The sequence below is a fragment of the Miniopterus schreibersii genome, assembly GCF_964146895.1.
Source record: "Miniopterus schreibersii genome assembly, chromosome: 9".
Lineage (NCBI taxonomy): Eukaryota > Metazoa > Chordata > Mammalia > Chiroptera > Miniopteridae > Miniopterus > Miniopterus schreibersii.
In genome coordinates, this window is record NC_138118.1 from 55,430,843 (window position 1) to 55,452,092 (window position 21,250).

At 35.4% G+C, this 21,250-nt stretch overlaps 1 protein-coding gene across 6 annotated transcripts in view; it reads left to right on the forward strand.

Moving 5' to 3' along the window:
- RUNDC3B (RUN domain containing 3B) overlaps positions 1 to 21,250 on the forward strand; it is a gene marked incomplete at its 3' end in the record, with an annotated part of 118,094 nt that overhangs the window by 92,378 nt on the left and 4,466 nt on the right. For 3 of the 6 annotated variants that reach the window (XM_081147617.1, XM_081147616.1, XM_081147615.1), the window contains 2 exons: positions 12,437 to 12,583; positions 20,704 to 20,825. In XM_081147617.1, coding sequence (XP_081003743.1) covers positions 12,437 to 12,583; positions 20,704 to 20,825 — 269 coding nt within the window. The remainder of the gene's footprint in view (positions 1 to 12,436; positions 12,584 to 20,703; positions 20,826 to 21,250) is intronic. The other 3 variants (XM_081147618.1, XM_081147619.1, XM_081147620.1) reach the window with 1 other exon arrangement.

Consider the following 21,250-nt stretch of genomic DNA (forward strand, 5'->3'; position numbering starts at 1 on the left):
AGCCAATGCAAAATACACTAATTCAGGCAATTACTACAAGCAACCAAAAGATGGCGCTCTCTCCTTGTACATAATAATCTTTCACCTTGCGTTCCTCTGGCTCGGTTGAACTGCCACTTGGAGGTGTGTGTGCAGTTTGTCCTTGCCTGTGTGGCAAGCCCCAACCTCAGCAGCCTCAACCCTCAAATGGCTTTTCCTTTGTTGTTGTAAAGTTATTGTAATAGCTCTTAATAGGAATTTAATAAATATTTTTATTTGGGTTGAAATTTTATTAGAATTATTAATGTTCTTATTAGTGTTCTAGTAAAAAGTCAAATAGGTTTTGAGTTGTCAGCTCCCAACCTTATTCTTTCCATAAGGCCAGTTATTTTCAGTGTGTTATTGCAGAACTGTGTAGTGTTCTGTTTCTGTTTTACAGAAGAAATGCCCGTATTCAGTATTTTCTATCACTTACATTTATTTTTCTTTTTGATGCTGATATTCTCCTATATTTGTCTAGTTAATTATATTCTTGTATTCTTCTGACATGACCCATTTGTCTTTTAAGTTCTACATTCTCATTAATGTTTCTTTTCAAAAGATACTGTCAAGTTAAGTTCTAAAGTAAAACCAGAGTTGCAAACCACTGCTGTTCTAAGATACTGGATTAGATTTGGGTTTAACATTGGAGGCAAGACTATTTCATAGGTAAATAATTTATAAATTTTGGCCACCTGGCTCCTTTTTAGGCTGCTTCTTTCTAAATGTTTTATTTGAAGGGAAATAAGTATAAAGTAACATGAAGTTAATCTTTATCCCATGGCTTTTTCTAAAATTAACAGAAACAAAAGCATAGAAATAAAGAACAATTTTATTATAACATTATGGAGAAGTTAGGGTATTCAGAAGCTATATAAGCATTTTTCAATTCTGGAAAACTTTAAATGAATAAAGAAGAGTAAATTTTCATCACTTCTCTTGGTACTCAATTGCTTTCGTAACTTCTCTGACATTTACTCACTCACGTGGAAAATATTTATTGAGAACGTATGAAGAGCCAAGCCCTGTCCCAAGTGCTGGCGATTCAGGAGTAAATAAAACCTAGTCCCTGCCCTTACGGAGCTTATGCAGGTCGGAGGGCCAAGGCCGACATTAAACAAGTAGCATCTGAGTGATCGTCCCTCTCTTCCCAAGTAGTAAGACACGGTGGAGGTAGGTAACTAGCTCTATTATTCTGTGTTTCTTAGAGAGTTAGGGGGTGCAGTGTATGTAGCACTGTGCTTGGTGGTTTTCCCTGTCTTTGACTTCAGTACTCTCCCTAGGCATTCTGTCCATTAGCATAAACATCTGCATTAGTATAGTCATGATATTTTAAATACTTTATTTTCATGAAGATTATAGCCTAAGATCTTCTCAATGTTCTGTATGAGTAGCGTTGGAATACATCCTAAGAATGACAGCACATGAGACAGTGAGTGGGAAGTGGAAAATAACCAAGGTTTGCTGCAGTGGTGTTAGGCATTTTGGGAGGCCCCCTCTCAAAACTTACCTCAGAGCCATGGTCTTCAAATGCCTTATCAAAATTTAAAATTGCTTCATATTATGGACCTTTGGGGTTGCTTAGGAATATTTGGGATCACAGATAGTAAATTCTAAGTGCCAAAGGTTGTATGTCTCATAAACATATATCCAGCAGACAAGTTCATCGTGAGCATCAGCACAGCCTCTGAGGTAAAGGAGAGAGGATAAATCCTCAAGTTTGCAGACACAAGATAATTAAATGAAACAAAATAATATCTTTGAATTGGCTAAGCACTGCTATCAAAATATAGAGTACAGAATTCTAGGTCTTCTTGAAGAGCTTATAAGTGACAGTAGACTTGAGCCTTATCTCTGAAAGGAAGGAAAGAGACCAAACCCTGGAAATCTCACCTTTTCTCTCTCCTTTAAAATAATGAATGTAAAATTTAGGGCTCAAAAGGATTTACGATCTCAGTTGTGAAGCCAGGGTTCTGTGTATTTACAAGACCCTGTTTTTGGATTTTGAGAATAGAAATGGAGGGAATCATTGGGACCACCAGCATTTAAGGACAAAACGGATAAGGAACCTCTACTGAAAGAGACCAAAATTTTCTCAATGTTCTGTGCCATAGGTAGCATTGGAATACACATCCTATTATTATTCTACATCCTATGATTTCACAGGAGAAAAAAATTAGATCACTTAGAGAGTATTAAAAAATACCATTTTGTTCATCAGTTTATTTTGTTCATTATATTTTACATATAAGTGAGATCACCGAAAATAGATCCAGAGACATAGAAACATAGAACAGACTGACGAATCTCAGACTGGCAGGGGAGAGATTAACCAAAGAATTTATATGCATATATGCATAACCCATGGACACAGACAATAGTGCGGTAGGCCTGGGTGGGGGGCCCTTTGTGGAGGGGGTCAGTGGTGGGGAAAAGGGGGACATCTGTAATACTTTCAAAAATAAAGATAAATTTTTGAAAATAGCATTGTCTGGGCCCCACCATCATAGAATCTCATTTCATTGACCTGAGATGACACGGGTATCAGAATTTTTTAAATGCTTACCCAGTTATTTGTCTATATAGTCAGGGTAAGGAACCACTAGACTAAAAGTTTGTTGTGATGTTTAGCAAAGCAAAGTGATATTTATTATGCTCTTAACAGCAATTTAATTGCTTCCCTGAATACTAGAGCTACTTAGATGTTTTGTAATTTTAACTAAGAAAGTTGCATTGGAATTTAATTTTCAGTAGTATTGAAGTAGAGTATATTCTATATTTGCTATATTCCCTTGCATGTTAGATTATTTTTCAAGGTGCTTTTCAAAATTCTGTGTTGTCCTTTAGATTCAGAAAAGTGGACTATAGCTCTTTAAAATAATGATAAAATTTACTGTTTATAATTCAAAACTTGTTCATTGTACTGATGTTTATTGAACCCCTCTTCTGTCCTGGATGCTGCATTTGATGCTAAGAATACAGAAATTTTTTCTGGTTCCTGTCCTCAAAGTGCTCTCAGGGGACACAGAGATATAGGCAATGAGAGTGACAAGGTGTCGCAGGTGCTATGATAGAGGCTTGTATTGGATACAGCGTGAAATAAAGGAGAATGAACTAGGAAGGATTCAAGGAGGTAGTGACAGTTACATTAATTCCTTAAAGTTGTTTAGACATTTGATAGATCAGTATGGGAAGAAATGGGTTTGCAGTGAAAACAACAAAAGCAAAAACATGAAGAGATTAAAGAGTCCAGCAAATAGGAAACTGCATGATGGCTCCTATTACTCTAACGTAGAGGGCAGACGTGTGTGCCAGGTGAGAAAGGGCTTTATATGCCATGCTAAGGGGCTCTGTGAGGTTACCAGTTTCAGATCAGATTTCCAGTTTAGGAAGATAAACCTTTAAAGTAATATTTTCTAATAAATATTTGTCGAGTAACTACTTTGTTCCAGGAACTGGGCTAGATAGTGAGAATTTAAACATGAATAATATAACTTTGAGAATATCAAAGTCAGCTAAACAACTGACATCTAAGTGATGCGATGAGTGTATAGGAACATGTATATATGTATGGTAATAAAAGTGTATACACTTTATAGAAGAAGTGCAGGAGTAGTGGGTCCAGGGAAAGCATCATTAAAAGTTGATTTTTGAATAGAGCTTTGGCGACCTAGGGAGAGAAAGAAAGGAATGTTATTCTAGGTAAAGGGAAGAGCATGTGCGGAAAACATGGGTTCAAAACATCATATGAGCAAGATCAGTGTAATAAAATATTAACTAAAGTTTTATTAGAAGCAAATAGTTCGGCTGGATCATTGTCCTGTACACCAAAAGGTTGCGGGTTCAGTTCCAGGTCAGGTTGCAGATTCAATCCCCAGTCAGGGTGCGTATGGGAGGCAATCGATGGATGATTTTCTGACACATCAGTGTTTCTCTCTCTCTCTCTCTCTCTCCCCCTACCCTTTCCTCTCTCTCTAAAATCAATAAAAACATATCCTTGGGTGAGGATTTTAAAAAAAAAAGGAAAAAAGCGGCAAATAGTTTATGTGGGAACATTGAAATAATATTATTGGAACTGTACATTTTTACCTGAGATAAGCCTCTATTAAAAATTAAAATGCCTATAAAATAGTCCACATTATTAGAGGACGGGGTAAATATACCCTTCATGTGACAAATTCTCACAAACTGAAATTTAACAAATTACTTGACAATTTGGATGTAGAATACTATTTTAAAAAGAGACAGTAATTAACAGTATATTTTTACTAAATTTGTTTTTTCTTTAAAAACACTGATAAACAGATTTCTTCTGGAGAAGGAATAAAGGACTCACAGTGAAGTCTTTGGAGTTTATGAACAACCCAGAGTCTTATTGTGGTGTGGTGTCTGCATCACACTTAGTTAAGATAAGCTAACAATAATCATGGGAAGAATAATTACAAATCTAGGAAAAATAAAATGTTGATGGCAAATTACTGTCATATATAATACAGATTATATATTTAGAAGGCATAGGAGCTTTACAGGCTTTGGCTAGGTTCACAGAATAAATTACATTCATTGAATGTTTCTGTCATGCCAAGGAGGGCTTAATACAGAGCTATTTTTCCTTTGAAAAATAAAAGAGCTCTTTGGTCCTTAACTGAAAACTATGCTGTTTTGTTTCAAACTGTTTCACAGGACAGCTGGACTCCATATTTCATCAAGAGGTTTTGTGTTTATAAATCCACAGTATTCTGAAATTACGTATATCCCTCAAAGACATGTTCAGGTGAGACAATTAAGGGCATATTTAGAGATCTCATGAAATAGTGAATGGGTAAATTAACACTGACATGTATTTCAATATTTAAAAGTACATATTAAAAAAAGAAACTTCACTTTCAAATGATACATTTTTACTCGAAGTAAAAGAATTTTTTACAAAAAGCAAGGCAAAAATTCTTCAAGGATCCCAAAGCCTGTTTTGGGATAAAATGAGAGGAGAATTTAAGTTGTACTTTTCAGACTCCCTCTTTTGAAGATACATATCATGAAAAAATATAATTACAGATCATTTTAGATGGTTGTTTCTTCACATAATTTAATGTATATTTTACCGCCCACCTAATACATTTACTTGATATTAGTTGTAAATACGTTTTTATAATTTTCATGAAAATGCTGTGATATATTTTGTAGATTTTATTAAAATGTTTAGGTTAAAACTTAAATTGGGTTCCCATCAAGAAAAAGCTAAAGGGGTTTATCATCACCAAACCAGTATTACAAGAAATGGCAAAGGGACTTTTTTGAGAAGAACCTTGGCCGGTGTGGTTCAGTGGTTAGAACATCGGCCTGCACACCAAAGGGTCTCAGGTTTGATTCCCAGTCAAGGGCATGTACCTGGGGTTGCAGGTCGAAGGCCGATTCCCCAGCCCAGCCTGGAGGTGTTCCAGAGGCAACCAATTGATATGTCCCTCTCATGCTGATGTCTCTCTTTCTCTCCCTCCCTCTCCCTCCCGTCCACTCTCTAAAAATCAATGGAAAAAATATCCTCAGATGAGGGTTAGAAAAGAAAAAGGAGAGGAGGGGAGGGGAAGGGAGGGGAGGAGAAGAGGGAGGAAGACGAAAAAGAAGACTAAAAATATGAGTAATAAAATGGCAATAACTATATACCTATCCATAATTACTTTAAATGTAAATGGATTAAATATTTCAATCAAAAGATATAGCGTGGTTGGATGGATAATAAAACAAGACCCATACATATGCTGCCTACAAGAGACCCAGCTCATATTCAGAGACACACAGGCTGAAAGCAAAGGAATAGAAAAAGATATTTCATGCAAATGAAAAAAAAACACAAAAAAAATGTGGTTGCAATACTTATTTCAGACAAATTAAACTTTAAAACAAAGGCTATAACAAGAGACAAAGAAGGACCCAGCAATTCTACTTCTGGGTATTTATCTGAAAAAGCCCAAAACACGAATTAAAAAAGACATATGCATCTGTGTGCTCATTGCAGCATTTTTTACAGTAGCCAAGACATGGAAACAACCTACATGCTCACCAATAGAGAGATGGATAAAGAAGATATGGTGCATATACACAATGGAATATGACTCAGCCAGAAGAAATGAATGAATTTTGCCATCTGCAACAACATGGACGGACTAGAGGATATTATGCTGAGTGAAATAAGTCACACAGAAAGGCAAATACCATAGGATTTCACTTATATGTGGAATCTAAAAACCAAAAATAAACAAACAAAACAGAAACAAACTCATAGATACAGGAAGTATTTTGATGGTTGCCATATGGGAGAGGATTGGGGGATGGATGAAAAAGGTGAAGGGATTACAATGTGCAAATTGCCAGTTACAAAAACAGTCATGGGGATAGGAATATAGTCAATAATGTTGTAATAACTAAAGGGTGGGGCAAAAGTAGGTTCACAGTGGTGAGTACATGAAACAGTTTATTTTTGTATTATTTATTAATTATTGTATTATTTTCCTTACAAACAGCTGTAAACCTGTTTTTGCCCCACCCTGTGTGTGTGGTATCAGATGGGTGCTATAGTGGTGATCACTTCATAAGTTACATAAATATCTAATCACTATGTTGTACACCTGAAACTAATATAATATTGTATGTCAGCTAAAACTGAAAAATAAAGAATTATTTTTAAAAAATTTGAAAAGGGCAAAATACTGAAAAAATAAAGCACTCTTAAAGTGCTTTACATGTGGTGTTTTTTAATGCAATTGAAATTAGGCTATCAATGTAAAATAGGAAGCTATAACTCTAAGCTATATTATTCAAGACTCAGGTTAACTACAAAGAACATATCTATAATAGAAACACAAAAGGTAAAGAGAAAAGAAATCACTACAAAAAATTATCAAGTAACAAGGACAGCGAAAGAGAAAGAGAAAGACAAAACAACTGCAAAACAGATGAAACAGCAATAAAAATGACAGCAGTAAGTCTCCACTCAGCAATCGCCTTAAATGTAAGTGGATTACACTCACCCATCAAAGGCACAGAGTGACTGAATGGACTTAAGAACAGAACCCATTGATATGCATCAACAAGAGACTGGCTTCTGATTTAAAGATACACATAGGCTGAAAGGGAAGGGATGGATGGAAAAAGATATTTCATATAAATGGTAACTAAGAGAAAGTAGGGTGTCTGTACTTTATCAGACAAAATAGGCTTTAAGTCTAATACTGTCTCTAGAGGCAAAAAAAAAAAGGTCATTATATAATGATAAAAGGGCCAATTCAACAGAAAGATACAGAAAATATAAATATACACACACTTAACATCAGATCACCTAAATATATATAGCAAATAAAGACAACAACAGAACTGTTAGAACTAATAAATTCAGCAAAGTTGCAGAATACAAAATTAGCATATAAAAATCAATCGTGTTTTTATATACAAACAACGAACTATCAGAAAAGGAAATTTTTAAGAAAATCCTATTCACAATAGCAACAAGAATAAAATACTTAGCAATAAACTTAAAGAGGTGAAAGATTTGTACACTGAAAATGTAAAAACATTGGTGAAGGAAATTAAGACACATAAATGGAAAGGCATCCTGTGTTCTTGGATTGGAGGAATTAATATTGTTAAAATGTCCACACTATGCAAAGTGATATGCAAATTCAGTGAAATCCATGTCAAAATCCCAGTGGCATTTTTCACAGAAATAGAAAAAACAATCGTAAAATTTATATGGAACCAAAAAGACTCCTAATAGCCAAAGGAATTCTGAGAAAAAGAGTAAAGCTGGTGGCATTGGATTTCCTGATATCAAAATATATTATAAGTTTACAGTAATCAAAACAGTATAGTACTAACATTAAAACAGAGAGGTAGATCATTGGAACAGAATAGAGAGCCCAGAAATAAGTCCAGGCATCTACAGTCAACTAACTGATCTTTGACAATGGGACGAAGAACACACATGGGAACAGGATGCTTTCTTTTGTAAATGGTATTGGGAAAGCTGTATATCCACATATGGAAGAATGAAATTGGATCCTTCTGTCATACACCATTTACAAAAATCAAGTCAAAATGGATTAAAGACTTAAATATAAGACGTGAGACAGTTAAACCACTGGGAGAGAACATAGGGAAATAGCTTCATGACATTGTTCTATGCAATGAATTTTTGGATATGAATCAAAAAAACAGGCAACAAGAGCAAAAATAGAAAAATGAATTCATCAAACTAGTAAAAATTCTGCACGGGAAAGGACCAATCAGCAGAGAAAAAGGGCAACCGATAGATGGGAGAAACCATTTGCCATCTATCTGATAAGGAGTTAATATCCAAAATACATAAGGAACTCATACAACTCAATAGCAAAAAGTAATCCAATTAAAAGTGGTCAAAGGACTTGAATAGGTATTTCTTCAAAGAAGACATACAAATTACCAACAGGTATATGAAAAGATGCTCAGCTTCACTAGTCATCAGGGAAATGCGAATCATAATCACAATGAGATACCTCCCCACACCTGTTAGGATGTCTGTTATCAGACGATAGGTAAGTTTTGGTGAGGATGTGGTTAAAAGGGACCACTTGTACACTCTTGTTGGAAATGTACATTAGTACAGCCACTTTGGAAAACAGTATGGGGAGTCCTCAAAAAATTAAAAATGGAACTGTCTTATGATCCAGCAATCCCACTTCTGGGTATTCATGCAAAGGAAATGAAATCAGGATCTCAAAGAGTTATCCTCGCTCTCATGTTAGTGTCAGTATTCTTCACATTAGCCAGGAGGTGGGAGCAACTTCAGTATCCATCGATGGATGAATGGATAAAGAAAATTTGATAAATATACAGGGTGCCCCCCAAAAATGTATACACTTAGAATAATTTTAAAGGCAGTGTTTATTAAAATACATTTCATTTTCAAAATGTAATGGAAATCAGCTGTTAAAGTGTATATATCTTTTTTTGGGACACTTATATGATGTATGTATATGTGTATGTATATGTATATACAGGGGTATATATACATATATATACACACATATATCCTGTGTTTATATACATACACAACAGACTGTTTGCAACAACATGGATAAACTTGGAGGACATTATGCTAAGTGAAATAAATGCTAAAAGACAAATAGTGTATGATCTTGCTTATATGTGGAATCTAAAGTAGTCAAATTCATAGAAGTAGAGAGTAGAATGGTTGTTACCAGGGCCTGGGGAGAGAGGGAAATGGAGAGATGTTGGTCAGGGGTACAAAGTTTCAGTTATGCAAGATGAAAAAATTCTGGAGATCTAATGTACAGCAACGTTAGTATAGTTAACAATACTGTATTAGATACTTGAAATTTTCTAAGAGGGTAGATCTTAAGTGTTCTCATCACACACACACACACACACACACATATAAGTGTGTGAGGGGATGAATATGTTAATTACCTTGAGTGTGATTATTTCACATTGTATACCAAATCATCATGTTGTATACTTTTAAAGTATACAGTTTTAAATAGTCAGTTATACCCCATTAAAACTGCGGGGATAAAAGATTGGATCATGTTGTTTTGTGGTTCAATTCCTGAATAATTCTTATTGAGAATCTGAAGATAAATTAGCTGACTAGCACTTTAGAGGTAGGTACCACAGAAAGTTCTTAAAATTAGCTGTGATATATTATTGTTACTTTCTTAACAATTTTCCTTTAGTATATCTTTCTGAGAATTATTACCTTAAAGAGAGAATGTTAAATTTGACTTGTAGTATATATATGTGGCATAGCTCATACAGAATGATTCAGGATTTAGATAACTTTAGTAGCATTACCATTTCTTGGAATTTTAATTAAAGTTAAATGGTAATTATCACCTCCTTTTACCATTAAAATGATTTTTGCATTATAAAATAACAGTAATTGTTGAATAATTTAAAATGAACCTATTTTTAAGTTTGGCCAAATGAGAAAAATATACAGATTCTTCATATCAACATCAGTTGGGTTACTTTTGAGTAGGTCTTGAAATTCATTAGGTATATTTTGCTTGATATAAGGTAAGTAATAGGATTTTTTGATTGCAACTAAAACTTAAGCACAAAGAGAATTTATTATATTGATGTCAACAACTCATGGAATGGATAGAAAGACTGGAAAAGTAGGCCTGGAAGGAGTTAGGTCAAGGTATTTCAGAGGGTTGGAAAATAGGAACTTAGGAATGTCCCTTTGCCGCTATATTTTAGCCAGGACTTCACTGCTAGAATGAGGAAACTCTTCTATTACTCTAAATAGACTCTAGTCAAGATTCAAAATTCAGGGATGGGATTTTCAACCTAACTTAATTCATCTGCCCATCCCCTAGTGTACTGGAGTGAGTGGCAAAAGAAACGGCCCTACCCAGGGGTCCTCCAGGAACTTTTTCTTTTCATAGTGGCAGCGCAAGTGCCAGGATTTACTGTCTGCACAGTCCGCACAGGGGTGCGAAACAGATGTGGCGTGGATGAAAACTACTGCTCTCTACACTGAAATCTCTTATCCCCTGTTCGGTGGGCCAGGCAGCTTCCCATAGAAAATGATTACCATTAGAATTTCTAAGCACAAAGGTCTAAAGACAATACGTCAATTTGTCATTAGGCAGAAATTCTCCATGGACAAATAGCATGTAAAAACTTCTATGAAACTTCAGTTTCTGTTTCCAGTTTATGTGGTGTAAAAGTTTTTACTTCCTAGAGTGAATATATTATAAATTGGAGGTAGTTCAATGACTCATCATTGACCAAGTTCTACCAGTGCCGTTTCCTCACAAATGCATTTGCCTTTCTGAATTCTGCTCTATTTCCTGTACTCCAGATATGACACTGAGTTGAGTTTTCCAGTGACATTCGCTAGAGACCCTAGAGAGAGGGAATATAGAGACCTCAAAAAGAGAAAAATGTAGTAAGAGAACTCAAAATAATGGTAGTTTATTATAATAGATTGTCTGGCCAGTGATCCCCGTTTCTGTTTTATATAATTTTTCTGTCAATCTTAAAATTTTTCTAATTATTCTTTACTGTTTTCATAAAAAGCAATATTAAAGTACCTTAATAGTCCTTTTAAACATGTATTTCTCTCCAGTGAAATGAAATTGTTGGACCTACCCTAAAAGAATATCTTAATGAAATACATTCCGACTGACTTCTGCTTATTTAACTTGTAGTATTCCATTCTGAGAGAGAAGCTAGTGTTTACATCAGATAGTATTTCTTTGTGGACATAGTGGAACAAATATTTTTAAATGGACACAGGTATCCTGTAAAATCAGAAACATTCGGATGTAGCTTGTTAGAGACATATTAAATGGGGTTATTCCATTAGAAACATGTTGACAGCCAGAGGTGTTGTGCAGGCTGATTTTCTCGTGCAGTATTGTCTCGCTAGCACACTGCTGACTCTGCCCCACAACAGAACAGTTATCATCTCTGAAAATTAGTGGCAAGTGCATACTACTTCCCACGCCTGAGCTGATGGCTCAGAACCTTGGTACATGGAGGTTGCGGACTACAGTTGGAGAATGCTGGTGGCCTAGGTGGTCTGTTAAGGTCTTTCAGATGTAGAATAAGACCTTTGCACACAGAATTATGCTTTTAAATTATCTTTAACCACCAATTCAAATGTCGAATTCATCTGGTGACAATGATCAGTTAATTTGAGAAGTAGAAATTTTGGCAAAAAACTAGTTCTTTTGCAAGTTCTTATTAGCAAGTAAAGTTCTACAGATTTGGAAGAAAACCATGGGTTGTTATAATGGCTTTATTCTGTAGCTGAAATATTTCCAGTAGATTATACTCTTCAACACAGTTGCCATTGATTTAATTATTTTCATGAAGATTTATTAGTAATCACTCCATCAAAAACAGTTACAGGACCCTCATGAAATTTTTATTTTATATTTTTCTGCATTCATTTTATTTTGAATTCATTTTAATTTTTTGATTACTGAGTTAAATTACTTTCACAGATTGTGGATTTTGAAGCTAGAACATCATACATGTGGAATCTTTACTTTCCTTCATATTTTAACTGGCATCTGATAACTTATAACATTAAAATATCACCATTGTTTTTTAGGTAAGATGTAAAAGGCAACTTGAGTCCTTTATTCTTCCAGTAGCATCTCTGTGGAAATGATAGGAAGTCTGAATGTCATAAGTGGTCTGTTGTAGCTAGTCAAGAAAGAATGAAAAACACATATTGCAGGAAACAAAACAGCTATAGTGCCATCTAGCCTTCCTATAGTTTTGTTCACAGTCTATTAACATACCGTTTTAAAAAGATGAATTTTGGGGGCCTAGATTGATACCTTTAGGTTCCTCTGCCATTGCAGAACAATGAAGACAAAAGCACTCACCATCTTAATATTCACAGGACTGTGCTAAAGAATAATGATTTAAGATCAAGACAAGAGTTAACTACCCACCTCACCAACCAGTGGCCTTCCCCAGGAGCTCTGGATGTCAATGCCGTTGCCTTGGATACGTTGCTTTACCGAAAACACAATAAACAGTGGTATGAGTAAGTGTAATACTTTTTTTTCCCAACTAATTACAGATTTAGTTGTGCCAAAGCATGGCTATCCACTTTGGTTTCTCAGTTATTATTCTTTCTGAATGGATTATTAGTTTAGAAGGAAAGTGGGATTTAAGACTCCTTTGGCTTGGCAAGTTTAGGTTAAGGTAGTGAATTCAGTGATTTGAAGCCAAGGCAGCCTGGGGAAGTAAAATTATCTGAGAAATTATTACGCAGTTTTGTACCAGTTGTCTACTTCTGTTAATCTTCAGCCAGTCCCTCAGTCAAGTCTGTGAGCTCCTATTTAATGAGTCATCTATTTTTGAATTCTGGCTTTGGTGTTTGTACTTGCCTTAGGGTTAATTTTCCTCCTAGTTAGAAAACACAAAATTGCATCTCATGAACGGATAGAAAGATATACTTGTTCTTGTGGGTCTGAAAGAGCTTTGTTCATCTTCAATAAATCTAATTTTGGGAGGTGATAGAAGATACAATCACTCCGCCTACGGCCACAAGATCCTGGCCCCTTTTTTGGTCCCAGTGTTCAGGACTATGTCAGTTAGTCGTAGTCCTAATTTGGGGAGAGTTGCAAAGTCTTAGGCTGTCTTTCTTTAGTAATTTTCATTTTGGAACTTGTGAATTGTTACCTTCTTTTGGCTTTTAGCCACTTTTCCATCTTTTTTTCTTTTTATTATTTTTTTAATCCTCACCTGAGGATATGTTTTTCATTGATTCTAGGGAGAGAGGAAGAGAGAGGGACAGAGAGAGGGAGGGAGAAAAGCATCGATGTGCGAGAGAAGCAGCAGGGGTTTCCTCCCATGTGCCTGTGCCTGCGCCTCGCCTGGGGGTGAACCCACAGCCTGGGCCTGTGTCCGGACCGGAAATCGAACCCAAGACCCTCCGGTGTACAGGACGACGCTCTATCCAACTGAGCCACACCGGCCAGGGCCCACTTTCCCGTCTTCATCATTTTTTTCAATATCTTTACTTTCCTATCTGTCCTCAGCTAATTTTCTGATTATTTTCCCTGCTCTCGCCATCCCTTCTGTTCACTCTCTTCCCTTCTCTCGCTCCCTTTTCTGTTTCCTCCTTCTTTTTCCGTCTTTCCTTTATTCCAGCAATTTCCAACCTTTTTCATCTCGTGGCACACATAAACTAATTACTAAAATTCTGCGGCACACACAAAAATATATTTTTTTTGCCAATCTGACCAAAAAATAGGTATAATTTTGATTCATTCACACCAGACGGCTATTGTTGTGTTGGCTGTTGTCATTTTTTATTTCCCAGTGCCCTGACTATATCGTCATGCTTTAAAGCTGCTTGCAGCACCCCACTTGAAAGCCGCTGCTCTATTCTGCCCTCCCTCCCTTCCTCCCTCTTTCTCTGCTCTTGTTTTAGAGCCCTTCTTTAGATTTCGCTGGCAGAGCTGCACAATTCTTTCTGTGCTGCTTAGAGTGCCTTTCACTATAACTGGCAGCCAGTCATTGCTACAAGGAATGCTTTAGCACAGACGCAAATTCCACCTGCTTTACTTTGTGATTGTTTTTTATTTATTTATCAAAAGAATTCAAAGTAAATTTGACCTTTTGTTGTTAAAAAATATTCTCACTGATGACTAGAAAGACAAGCAGGAAAAAATGAGCAGAGTATTTACAGATAAATTGGTAGAACACTTTTTTCTTTTTGTTCAATCCTCGCCCAAGGATATGTTTATTGATTTTTTAGAGAGAGGGAGGGAGGGAGAGAGAGAAACATAGATGCCTGTTCATCTATTTAGCATGAACTGGTTTGTTGTCTCTCATATGCTGAACCTGCAACCTGGGTATGTGCCCTGACCAGGAATTGAACCCACAGCCTTTCGGTGTATGGCACGATGCTCCAACCAACTGAGCCACACCGGCCAGGGCAGAACTTCCTGCAGCATCTGCTAAACTATGCTGCTGAGTGTGATTCTAGGTGTCATGAGTCTTGCATGAATTGAGACCAATTCATGAAAAAAGTTCTTTTATACCCTTATAAAAGTTATGAATAACCAGAGTACATCTCATTCTGCTGGTGTGTAATTTTATCTTTCAGTAGCATATTTAATTATGGAAGACCATAATGAAAGAATGAATATTAGTTTATTTGTATTTCTAATTTATGATTGAAAAATGAAATTTATAGCAATACTTGGTACATTTATCTTGTCTATATATAACATGAAATGCTCCTGCTTTTTTTACTGCAAAAATATCTTATATCATTAAACCCCAAGTTAAAAGACTAAAAACTATGCCTTTTTACTGCAGTATCCACATTGCCACTTTAGATAGTGGGAGGTATATTTTAGCCAAAATACATGCACATACCCCTGCCTGCCGAGCTACCTACTGAGGAACAAATGAGGAGTAGTGGGTGATTTATTTGTAGTTTACCTTTGCATGCAATATTAGTGACTGGTTTTTACAAAGTATCATAATGACAAGAGTAATTTCGGCCCCAGAAAAGAGAGCAGTGAAACTGCCTGTTCATCTGTTTAGCATGAGTCCAGCTTTTCTAGTCCTTAACACAATTACTCCATTAGTTTAAGAAGGGACACCCTTTCCTTCCCAGCATCATCCCTTCATCTGACCTGACCTCGGGTGTTGGTGTTGCTTTTAGATTGTCCTGTTGCCAAACTGATATCCCTGAACAAACCTGTGCAGCTAGAGTAGAGTTGTGAGATCCCTGGAGCTGGTGTTTAAATCGGGACTTAAAGTAATCTCTGCTGCTCAATTGCCGTGTGACACTAAGCAACACTTCCTCTTCTTACCTTTTGTTTCTGTACATACAGTACTTGGAGTAATGTCTATTTAAATAGAATTATAAGGGTCATAATGGGGTAATAAATTGCCTGGCACTTAATAGCTTCCCAGAAAATCTTTATTTATAGACTATATAATCTTTTTCTGTTTATACTTTCATATAACCTTGTATCTTTCATTTTTTTTATTGTTCAAAATATTACAGATGTCCCTTTTTCTCCCCATTGACCCCTTCCACCCCACCCCCACCCTCCTCCCCAGTCCCTCACCACAGCATTGTCTGTGTCCTTGGGTTCTGCATATATATTTCCCATCCCCCCACCCACCCCCCTCCACCGCTCTGAGATTCATCAGTCTGATCCATGCTTCCATCGTCAGTCTGATCCATGCTTCCATCTCACTGAATCTATTCTGTTCTATTAAGTTCTTTAGATTCCACATATAAGTGAGGTCATGTGATGTTTGCCTTTCTCTGCCTGGCTTATTTTAACCTTGTGTCTTTCATGTTTGGAGACTATACACTCACCCAACATCCCAAGCTCTACTTTCTTAGAGAGCTTGTAAAACCTTATGCAAAATTAAAATGACCAGCAAATCCCCAATTGTTCTGAATAAATAATTCCAGTTTTTTCACGTAAAAATGGAGACTTTGGATTTTTAGAACAAAGTAGTGCTCTATAAATCATGTTTAAAACAAATCATAGGTTTTCATCAGGATCCAGTTTTTCTGCCCCTCAAATTTATAAAATAATCTAAAGCTCTTGAACTGACCTGATCATAAATTCCTCTTGATCTGTTTATGTGGGTTGGGAAAAAGTAGGTTTACAGTTGTTCATATGGAAAATAATACAATAATTAATAAATAATACAAAAAAAACCCATGTTTTGTATGCTCACAGCTACTATTTTTGCCAACCCCTGTATATACCAAATCTTCTTTATCATTTGTCTATTATTTTTTTTTATTTCTTAAAATGAGCCATTGGATAACTTGGCTAGGTTATCAGCTATTCATGGAAGGACCCCTGTCACAATAGAAAATGTTAAATTTATTTCCATTCACTACACTGTTTCTAAAACTTTTAAAATATCATTTCCAATTTATTTCTTGATTATTTAGACCTGGTAAGATTAGTGATGCTGGATTTTATATCTTTTCTTTCAAACATAGTAATATCACATGAAAAAAGTTTAAAACATTTTAGGCTTACTGTAAAAAATCCAACAATAAGTATATAAAATACATTCCCTTAACACACACACACAGCAATTGATTACTTCTTTGTTCCTAATAAGTTCTGTTTTAATATTTTTCTTTATATGTAAAATCTAGGCCACATGTTAGATACTGGTTATATAATCTTGTTATTTTCTAAACCACTTAATTTCACCTCAAATGATCAAATTCATTGTCATCGTATTTATATTTATATTTTCTACTTAAGCTTTTATAGTCTTCTAAATTTATCATTGTTTCCCAATTTGGCTATCATTCACATAATTATTGAGAATTATGAGCTTTTATATGCCCCTCATGATCTGTTTAGGCTAATTTTTCTTAATGACCTCTGATGCACAGATATTATCACTTCAGATGTATTAGAGGTTCTTCTTCCCATGTGTGTCTTTCCGGTATTTTTGGAGTAGGACTCCTTAAAGCACTGAGGCTGCAAAAATCTTTTACAGTTTATAAGTCTTGCATTAAACTAGCTCGTATACATCCTTCTCTCTCAGGCTCCCTTGTATCCCTCCATTGATTTTATTAGATTACGAGTACGTAGATATTCTGCTATAGCAGTTGCTTATTTTGTTCCTTAAACATATTTCTATAAAAATCAAACCAAGAATAAAAGAGTACATTTCTGTTTTCGTGCACATTCACATGTCTCCCTATGTAGACAGTGTTGGTATATTTGTTTGTATTTTGTGAATAATGTCTCCTGTGCATCACATTTTCTGCTGCCCAGTGATTACCAGATAATGTAAATTATTATTGACCTTAATACAATTACTGGGCAAATAAGTGATGTAGATTACCCATATCATTACTTCTAATCACTGACATAAAGTGTACTATTGTACAAAAATTTATGACAGAAATTTACTAATAAGTGAATTTAGGCTTATTGCCCAATTTTCTTTCTTTTTTTAAGATTTTTTGTATTGCCCAGCCAGGCGTGGCTCAGCAGTTGAGTGTTGACCTAGGATCCAGGAGATTGGGGTTCGATTCCCAGCCAGGGCACGTGCCCGGGTTGCGGGCTCCATCCCGTCAGGGGCGAGCAGGAGGCTGATGATCAATGACTCTCATCATTGATGTTTCTGTCTCTCTCTCTCCCTCTCCCATCCTCTCTCTGAAATCAATAAAGATATATTTTAAAAAAAAAAAGATTTTTTTGGTATTGATTTTGAGAGAGACTGAGAAAGAGAAAAGCATCGATGTGAGAGTGGAACATCAATTGGCTGCCTCCTGCCAGGGATCAAGCCCGAAACCCAGGCATGTGCTCTGACCAGGAATCGAGCCAGCAACCCCTTGGTGCATAGGACGATGCCCAACCAATTGAGCCACACTGGCCAGGGCCCAATTTTTTTAAATTTAATTTGCCTTTATTTGGTATCCATTCTGTACATTGAAATTTATATTTGAATGATTTAAAAATGTTTAAATAGTTATATATTGAAGGCAGCGGATTTTACTATGTCCCAAACACTCATGACATATAATTCCTACACATTTAAATATTTTACAATGTATGGCATAGGTTAAACTATAAACTTTTATGAAGTCATAATACATGGCTGTTACTTAGATTCTTATTTTGATTAAGTACACTGTTACTATTTTTAAAATTCTACTCGGAGAAATAATTGACTGTTAATTGATTTGATGTGTCTGATGGGTTACATTTAAATCTTACAGTGTGATGCTAATGAGTCTAGAATTCTAAGATAGGATTTAGTGGTGACCTTTTAAAGACAGAACTCCCATAGACATAGTTTTACCCATGACAGAAACAGGTTTGTCAGATGAAACTGCCGATCGCATTGGAAATCAGGTAAGAATGTGGGAAGCAACCCATTCTTGGTCATTAGTGAAAGTAGCTGAACTTGACTTTTCCCTGATGGTGGGTATATAGTCAGTTTCATGCAAGGAAGATATTGTATGGTGCTGTTCTTAGTATCTTATAAATAAGGCGCTTAATTTCAGCTTGAAATTTTTATTATTGCTAAGAGCATGATTGTCTACCAAAGTCTATTTCTATTCATTGGCCTTTAGTTAAGTGAAGCTGTAAGTCAAGGATTGTTCACTAAATATGACAAATTAAAGGGTAGGAAGCTCCCCTAATCACTTTGGATTTGGAAGTTGATATTCTAGAAGGGCTTCAGTAGGTCATGCAGAAGGCTCATTTTGTGTTGCCAGTATCAGAAGCTGCCTTTACAGGTTTCCTCCCTCAGGTGGGTGACAGTCCTTGAGATTAGGGTAAATGTGTGCTGTCAGGCTCTCGGATTTTACAATATTCCAGTGAAATCTAAATCTTTTTGCTTCTGGGTATTTTTAATTTGTAAATATTTCTATATATAATTTTTACAACTTAGTAACATTAACAAGTTTCTTACGATGAAAAGTTAGTATCAGAAACTCACCTTAAACCATTGTTTTAAAAGAAAGCTTTCTGTCTACTAGGCACAGAAAATAATTTGGAAAAGAAACTTATTTATAACTTCCTTGATTAAATTCCTGCGTTCCTGCTTTCCTCCATAGCTAAGTAAATAAGATTTTAGTGGGACTCAAGTGAAATTTTCAGTGATTCGGTTAGAGTATACTTTACATGATTTCAGCAAACACAGCTGTTTTTTAAGAATAGCTTCTAATAAAATTGGAAGCCAAATATTTTCTTCCTATACCAGAAAGATAGCAGAGTAGTTAAAGGGACAGAATTAGAACCAGGTCACCAGGTTTAAATCTAATCTCTTTGTGCCTCAGTTGCCTCTGTTATAAAGTAGGAATATTAATAATTCCAACCTTTTAGTGTGGTTGTGAGGATTAAATAATATATAAAAAATATGTAGAACAGTGCTTAGCATTTGTTAAGTGCTATATAAATATTGGGCATCGTTTTTTAAAATTACATGTTGCATAGCTCATATACTTGTTATTTGCAATAATTATCAGAAGTTTTCTACAATAGAGCTTCCCATTACTTAAAAATATAATTAAGAACTTTTATATTATCGACATTTGAAAAATCATCACTTTAGAAAGTGAACATACTACTTGTGTTGTAAGCTAGTAGTTACTCCATGACATCATTCTTCACCTCATTTCTTAGGGAAAAACAAACAGATACCTACTGTATGCATCCCCCATACTTAATATACGTACATTTGATAAATTTGTTGTCTACTCTTGTGAATATAAATGATGACTATGTAATAGATCATTTAAATTATGTATGCATTCCTATAACATTATCCTACAATATATGACATTTCTAGGATATTAGATAGGGTTTGGGTATCTTGGGAAATAGATGTTGAACCTAAAAAACATGTTCATTTTCCTGGATCACTTATATTTGGAAGTAATAATGAATTTTGTTCTCTTACTTGAAATGGTAATAACATCAAAGCTGTATATATCTTTTGAGTTGGTTTTATCCTGACAAAACAAATATGAGGGCAGTTTAATAATAAACCTTTATTAAGTTTCCATTTATAACTGAGTTTTTCCTTTATTATAATTTACCTCTAATTAATTTGTTTAGTAGAAAATGGGCTCACAATTACAAATAGATGAGGGATGGAAGTTAATTATCTTGATGGTGTTTTAACACAAACAGGTATTACCCAACATTTTTTAAGCTTCTAAATTATAGGAATTTATAATAACTTATTACTACATAATAATCATCTATAAAAAAATCAAGGCATTGAAGAATTCTGAAGTGCTTAGGAAATACTAGATCATTAAGTTATGTCAATTTTGTCTCTGCATTAAGAGTAATCTGTAGATTTTTCTGCTCCTTTGATACCTGATAATAACCAGATGTCCCCATTTCTTAACTAGCTGGATAATAAAAAACTGGTGCAGGGATTTAAGTTTATTTGAAAATGGTTTTCTTTTCTATTTTTAGTGGATTAAACAGATAGACCTCAAAAGGGGTGGAGGGAGAAGTATAATGGAGATCCTATTGCAGCCACGATAAAGACCAAGTTTAGAAGAGAACTGGGGAGAAATTAACCAGAAATTCAACAAATTGAAGAAAACCAGTAAAGAATATCTTTAGCAATTATATTTGTGAGAAGAAATTCAAGTAGTATTTCACTCTTGTTTTACAGAAAAAGTTACCAAAGTCTTGACCAGTTATCAGCTGAAGGTAGCCTTTCTCAGACTTCACTGGATCCAGGTCAGTCCCAAGAAGGAGATGGAAAACAAGACACGTTAAATTCAGTCAGTGAAGGTAAGGAAGAGAAATCTCTTTGAAATTCCTTTTTCCTGCACTGTCTACGCTTTGGTTGCAGAGGATTGCTGAAGAGTAATAGCGGTATTTCTGTGAAGCGCGCTAAGAATGAAGCCGCCACTGCAATTAAAAATGGTCTGCTCTTGTTTTTGTCTCACGTTTGTGGCTAACCTTGAAAGACTGTCTGTAGTTCACCTTTATTTCACTTCCTATTTACTCTTTCCTACCCACTCCAATTTGGCTTCTGTGTCTCCACTACTTACGGAAATGACTTTTATCAAGGTGACTGGCCACTGCCATGGTGCTCAAGTGCTCTGCCTTCGACCTATTCAACTTCTCAGTAGCTTTTGATGTAACTGACCGCTTTTGAGTAACTTTTGGTACATTGTTTATTGAGTACTCTGAAAAACTTGGGGAACAGACAT